General features: G+C 30.7%; 1 protein-coding gene across 1 annotated transcript; it reads left to right on the forward strand.

The window, feature by feature from the left end:
• The first annotated feature begins 6,198 nt into the window (after positions 1–6,198).
• LOC120212895 (cyclin-dependent protein kinase inhibitor SMR6-like) lies at positions 6,199–6,720 on the forward strand. Its single transcript, XM_039211084.1, has one exon. The coding sequence runs from the start codon at positions 6,306–6,308 to the stop codon at positions 6,612–6,614; it is 309 nt and encodes a 102-aa protein (XP_039067015.1). The 5' UTR covers positions 6,199–6,305; the 3' UTR covers positions 6,615–6,720.
• The last annotated feature ends 260 nt before the right edge of the window (positions 6,721–6,980 follow it).

Raw genomic sequence — 6,980 nt, forward strand, 5'->3', positions numbered from 1 at the left:
TATATAATATTCTAAACATAATTATACACAATTATTATTTTATGATATCTTTAATTTTTTTTCATGCCTACATTCAAGGGTTAATGTATTAATGGTAGTAATTTGTAATCTATAAACTTTTAGGGTAAAGTATTTTATTTTATTTTTGTTTTAAGGGTGTTTGAAATCTATAAACTTTTAGGGTAAAGTATACAAATGGTCCTTCGATTATGGGATATTGCTTTATTGAGTCATTTGACTATTAAAAGTTACAAAATTGTCTATTGACTATAAGGAATTACTTTGTTGAGTTACTCGACTATTAAAAGTTATAAAAGGGTCGCTCAATTATTCATTATATTCCAAACTCGTCCTTTTTCGTTAAAAAATTAGCGGAAGTCTGAGTTGGACGTTAACATGTTGGCTGAGATATGATAGTCATCTGAGATTATGAGATCATATTTTTATCATAACTCAATCGGTAGATCGATGTATAGCTTAGTTTGTCGTTAGATTTTTAACGAAAAATAACGAGTTTGAAGCATAATGAATAGTTGGATGACCAATTTGTAACTTTTAATAGTCAAAGCACTCGACAAAGCAACTCCCTATAGTTGGAGGATTATTTTGTAACTTTTAATAGTTTAGAGACTCAATAAATTAATATCATATAGTCAGTGGACCATTTATGTACTTTACCCAAACTTTTAAGAAAAAAATCTATTAATTTCTTGAATTTTACACACCCAATTAAATCATTGAAAAATTAAATTAAGTCCTCAAATTAAGAAATTAAATCAATTAAGCCTTTGAACCAACATTGACCGTGAATTTTTAGATTAAGGAATCAATGATTCGTGCAATTATATTAGTCATGTATGTAAACTATATGATATTATTGAGCACAACTATAATGATTGAAATGTTTCGATTATTAGCCCAAATTAAGCGATTTCAATGGTTAAATAAATTGTTGTTATTCTTAGAGTTTTCAAGTTCAAGCACCAACGACTTTACAAGGTATTTGAGCACTCGTTGTTAAATGATCAGAAGTATTTAGAACAAATACTATCACTTGTAAGCATCATAAATTAATAAATGACTTAATTATAAAATAAGTGCTTAAACTGTATATCGTTTTTCCTAAATAGGTGCTCAAACTTTTTTTTTTTTGAATTATTAAAGTGTCTAACATTTCAAATGTTACTACTTTAGGCGTTCGGATGTAATCATCATTAAAAAAAGCTCGTTAAAAGTTGAAAATTTTATTAAAAAACTTTAAAATATTATTATATTAAAAAATCATAAACTTTTCTATTTTATACAAAATATGTCACAGTTCATAAAAATCCTAATTTCCAAATCTAAAAAACCTAATTTCCTAGTTGGTCGACGACATAGGGGTGGCTAGAAGTGGAACCTTATGATTGATAGATGGACTTGTGCGACAAAGGGATGGCCAGTGGGTAGTGCTTCAACGGTCGATGACACTACGATAAAAGAGAACACAAAGGAGAAGCGACGACGTTACCCTTTGCCATCGATTTTCAGTCTTTATTGTCCATCTGGGTGTTGGTTGTTCGACCATCCATCCTCGATGTCGTTTCCCGTCGCTGTCAGTGAACTTCGATTGGGTTTTTTTAGGGGTTTTCAAAAATTAAGACTCAAAAATAAAATTTTTAAAGTTTTTTAAAATTTAAGTTTCTAAAATTATCAAATTATAACACGTGTCATTTAAACAAAATTAACGGTCGCTAAGACCTAAACACCTAAAATAACACCAATTTAAAAAACAATATAAATTAAACACTTATTTTATAATTAAACTTTAATAAAAAAATTCAATTATTCATGTACCCGATAAACAGGACCCACTATGATCCTTTTCGACGGCTGAGATTAGAAAGGAAACCCCAGTGGACTCACTGATTCACACTACCAAAAACGGCAGCCGCCTTAAGCAGTAAACCCAGTGGATTATTTAAATCCCTTCCGACTCGAGAGAAAACCCTAAATTTCGTAAATTTAGAGCTAATTTTCCCGCCAATAAAGAAACCCCGGGCACGGGCAGAGCCACCCAAAAAGGGCGGCGGTGAAACCAAAACCGCGTTTGAAAATTGAAAAGGAGAGGCGACAATTGGTCCGTGAAATAAGTAGGGAACTGGGCCGTCATTATTATTTTTAGGGTAAACTACAAATTTAGCAAGTGAACTTTACTCTATCTTTTATTTCACTTATTGTGTTTTAAATATTTTCTACATCGGATTTTTTTATCACTCAACCGTTAAATAGTTAATGACGTTAAAATAAGTTGTTATATAGATGAAAAATGATGTTGTTTTAGCAAAAAATTTGTTTTCTCAAAACTGTGTCTTTTTTAATGTCGTTAACAATTTAACGACATAGTGACCAAAATCGGAGAGATATAAAGTATAGTGATGAAATTTATAATTTACCCTAATTTCATTGGTTTATAGAATCTTCTTGTTCTTAGGATTCCTTTATACTTTTATGAACATTGGATTCCTTTTTTTTCTTCTTCTCATGAGCTTTGATTTTTGGACCAAATTTTTTATTTTCTTTCGTGCATTAATTAGCTGAATTGTTTGAATGGAAAAAATTTCAAATTCTTGTGAAGTGCGTCAACTAATTATTACTATGCAGAAATGCAAATCAAGGCAGTAGAAGAATAATTTAATGATATATATATATATATATATATATATATATATATATATATATATATATATATATTCACGTATGAGATCATTTTATAATCAATTAAAAATTTTAACAATCACCCGCTAAATTGATGACTTAATAAGATAATAATGAATATAATATAACATTTAAAAATAATTAATTAATCAATCCATATTAAAACACTTTATCCTGAAATCAAACTACCTTTTATAATATAAATATATATTCAAATTATCTCACTTTATTATTTTAGTCCAATGCATATAACTAAGAACTCAAGATATTTGAGTATATTGGCAATCACAACTGCTCATATAATTTGCACCGAAGTGTCACGTAGAATTTGTCCCAAAGGATCACGTAGAATTGTCTCAAAGTACCATATAGATTTATCCCGAAGGATCGCGTAGAACCCTCGACTATTGGCATGTCAACTATACCTCTAATTTCGTTATTCAAAGTGTCTCTTGTCCACGTAGAGCACATTCACATAAAACATTTTCATATAAAACATATTCACGTATAACATTTTTCACATACCAATAAAACCAAAACAATAATTTGAAAATACACTTTAAATAAAGCATCATAAAATTTTTGCATAAAATAAATAAACCGTTTTCGATCGAAAACTTCGAGGTTAGCTTATCGCAAGTCGTCATCATATCTAATATAAAATAAATTAGTTGCACTTACCTTTGCCTCATGTAAGTTCTAAATAAAGTCATTTTCCTTTCATTCAATCTCATACTATATCGCTTCGTTCAATAAGCTTTCGATCTAAATCTACACGTCAACGTATTCAAGATAAATACCGAATCTTGATTAACAATTAACCAATACGCATTTACATAAACAAAATAAACCATCCAATTTAGAATCTCATACTGAATAGTATCGATACACCTCCTACAGTACCAATACTTCTCCTCAATGGACAATAGTACCGATGTCCACTTCAATATCGATACCATTTTGACATTATGTAATTTCATTTCAATTACAATATCGATACCTCCGCATCAGTATCGATACTAATTCAATCAATATCAATATTGTTCATCCGATTCATACATTTTTCTTCAATTTACCCTTATAGTATCGGTATTGTGCTTACAATACCGATACCCGAACCCATATTTGACCTCTTTCAATTCGAAATTTTCCCACGCTTCACCTAAATCTTAAGCTTTTAGCTCCATTCATACCCTCAAACTTATTATCACTTATCATAACTAATCTACCTCCATAAATCCCCTTATAACATATAAATTTCTTCATAGAACGCTTTGAACTAAAAATCACACCAAATATTCAAACACGTTTTTAATCTTTTCTAATACTTATAACTTCTTAATTAAACCCTTGACAAGTCAAATATATCATTAGAAATCCAAATACTAATCCATCTCATCAAATCCCTTAAAACCCCATTTTGCTAATTTATCATTAATTCACCAAACTCTTAGTTTTATTCATCCTTAAGCTTTCCTTAAGCTTCTATACCACTCAAGGCTTCAAAACCAAACCAAAATTTAAAGAAACAACCAACTTGAAATCAACTTCCCTTAACAATGGAGTTTACGATGGAAGAAGTGAATAAGAGAAAATATACCAGTTTCCAGACTTTTCTCCCTTATCTCTATTTCACGTATGCCTTAAATCCTTTAAAAATGAATTTTAAATTCATTTATTGACAAAAGACCATAATGCCCTTCCACTCTTCTATCTTTGCTAACAAGTCCTATACACAAATTTACAAAAAATAGTCATTAAACTTTTTAATTTATCAAATTCAACCACTAAATTTTAAATTCTTAAATTTTAGTCACTGACCCGATGTTTGGGGTATTACAATTCTCCCCCTTAAGAAAATTCGTCCTCAAATTTTAGCTGTACAAAGAGATGAGGAAATTGTCTTCTCATATCCTCTTAACGTTCCCATAACTTGTTATCTATTTACACTAACGTAGAAGTTCAACAATTTCATCATATTGTCAATATTATTTACACACATCTTAGGATATTGGGTTTCATTTAGAATTTCATTATATATCTTATCTAAAATTATCTTGATTTAATCTTAAGACCTTGTTTTCATTTATATTATTTTCATTTAAGATAATGTAAAATTTTTAACTGATAGAAATATCACGTTAATCTAATAATGATATAGAAAATAATAACGATGAAATATTATTATAAAATCAAGAAAAAGAACGAATTTACTCTATATTGAGATTGTTACGTAAAATAACAATATGAGACGAAATTGAACCTGAAAAAAAAGGTTAAACCTCCTAAAACTAAATCAAAGATAAATGGAAATTAAAATACTCATTCAGAAACAGTTGAGGTTTGTCGCTACATAGTTTTCTTAAGACAATTTTTTGACCACTCATTTGGTACTCGAGTTCGTTGGTCGTCTGTCTCTCATAATACACCAACTAGATAATCAATTATAGTAGCACACCTACAGAGATCACGAACTATCATTGCCTTTGCCTATCACCGAAAAACTAATGGAGATTTTTTTAAAACTTGTGTTTAATCTAGCTGGTTAGCACAATAATTATCTTACTAATATTCAAATTAAAAGGATCTTTTAATTTTTAATAGTTAAAGTAAATATTAATCTAATTTAAATATTAAATGCACCAATGAAATTTATATTTTATTTTAACATTAATTAAAAAAAGATAGATTTTATTGAAGGAGACTTAATTGAACTAAAAACATAGTACATGAATTTTTAATCCATAAATAAAACTCAACCATAATCTCTAATCTCTAATCCCTAAATCATGAATATAGAATTATAAAGTCTAAACTCTAACTCCCTGACACCAATGTCGTATTTATAAAAGATTTTAACTCAATGGTTCGGGAATCTATTGTTATCATTTAAAATCTAGTTTAAGTATAGCGTGTTGGGGTATAAACTTTTACTGTCAAAAATTTGAAAGTATTCGAATATATATTACCTTATATTTTTTTAAATTTATCAAAAAATATATCGATCGATGAATATTTTAACTAAAATATGGCCCCCGACCCGTACATGTGTACGGAACGACGACGTAATTGCGTCGTTTGTGGCATCACGCCGGTGATTGTGCCCCGACTGCGAGACCGGATAGCATCACTCCCCAGAAGAAGAAGAAATCAATATTCATGTCCAAGCAAAAGAAGGCCAAAGTCGTAAACTTCCACAAATCTCGGCGGGAAAAAGAGCCGTTGCTCATCAGCCTACCCAAATTTGGCGCCAAAAACAAATAATAATTCCCCTCGGGCTGCCCGTATATATCCGGGCAGCCACCATTTCTCCCCCTTTAAGAAATCAAAAGCTTAGCTAAAATCATCTCTTTCTTATCTTCCCTCAAATTCAAAGCCTTTTGATTCCTTTGAGGGAGAAAAAAAACTCAATCTTTGGCTCATTTTATTACAACAAAACACCTTTTCCCTTGTTTTTTTTATCTGTTTAGAGCCATCTTCAAGCTTGGGTTCTGAGAAAAATACTCAAGCTTTGGCTCATTTTATTCAAAGAAAGCTCCTTTGCCCTTGTTTTTTTTATCTGTTTTGAGCCATCTTCAAGCTAGGGTTCTTTTGTTTCTGCATAAAAAATGGGGGTTTCCAAGAAGCAGCAGCTGGATGGAGTATTGGATTCCGAAGGGCAGGAATGGGTAATCGCCGGAATCTCGATACTGACTTCATTGAAGCCGATAATCACGAAGTCGACATCTAAAGAAATCGAAGAAGAAGAAGAGAGATGTTCAACAACTCCAACTTCAAGAGAAGCAAAGATACCAGAGAAATTGACATGCCCTTTAGCTCCAAGGAAGCGTAGGCCTACACTAAGATGCCATTACAATGGAGTTAGGGAGTTCTTTACCCCTCCCGATTTGGAATCTGTGTTCAATCTCCGTGTTTGAGCTTGAAGAAATTTGGGGTTCTGTAGGTTAGCAAAAATAGCAGACAAGAGCTCAGGGTGTATAAAGATATGATATTTTGTATGACATAGTGTAGTGTAGTTTTTGATTTAGGGTTCATCAGAATTTTCCTCGACTATGATATATATATATGTATAATATGGAAGCTTCTTGATTTAGTTCATGGCGTGATGGATTTATGCAACTTGTTTGTGATGCTTGAAGATCATGAGATACGTGGATGGATATCTTGGGTAAAATAAATAATTAATATAAAAAATTTAATTTTAAAAATAAATATGAACCCACAAATTCAGATTTTATAATGAACACACAACATTCCTCGCGTGATGTTGGAATCTCTCTAGT

The sequence above is a fragment of the Hibiscus syriacus genome, unplaced genomic scaffold, assembly GCF_006381635.1.
Source record: "Hibiscus syriacus cultivar Baekdansim isolate YM2019G1 unplaced genomic scaffold, ASM638163v2 tig00110017_pilon, whole genome shotgun sequence".
Classification (NCBI taxonomy): Eukaryota; Viridiplantae; Streptophyta; class Magnoliopsida; order Malvales; family Malvaceae; genus Hibiscus; species Hibiscus syriacus.

Coding starts and splice junctions, on each gene's coding strand:
- LOC120212895 (XM_039211084.1), top strand. CDS start 6,306: ATGGGGGTTTCCAAGAAGCAGCAGCTGGATGGAGTATTGGATTCCGAA.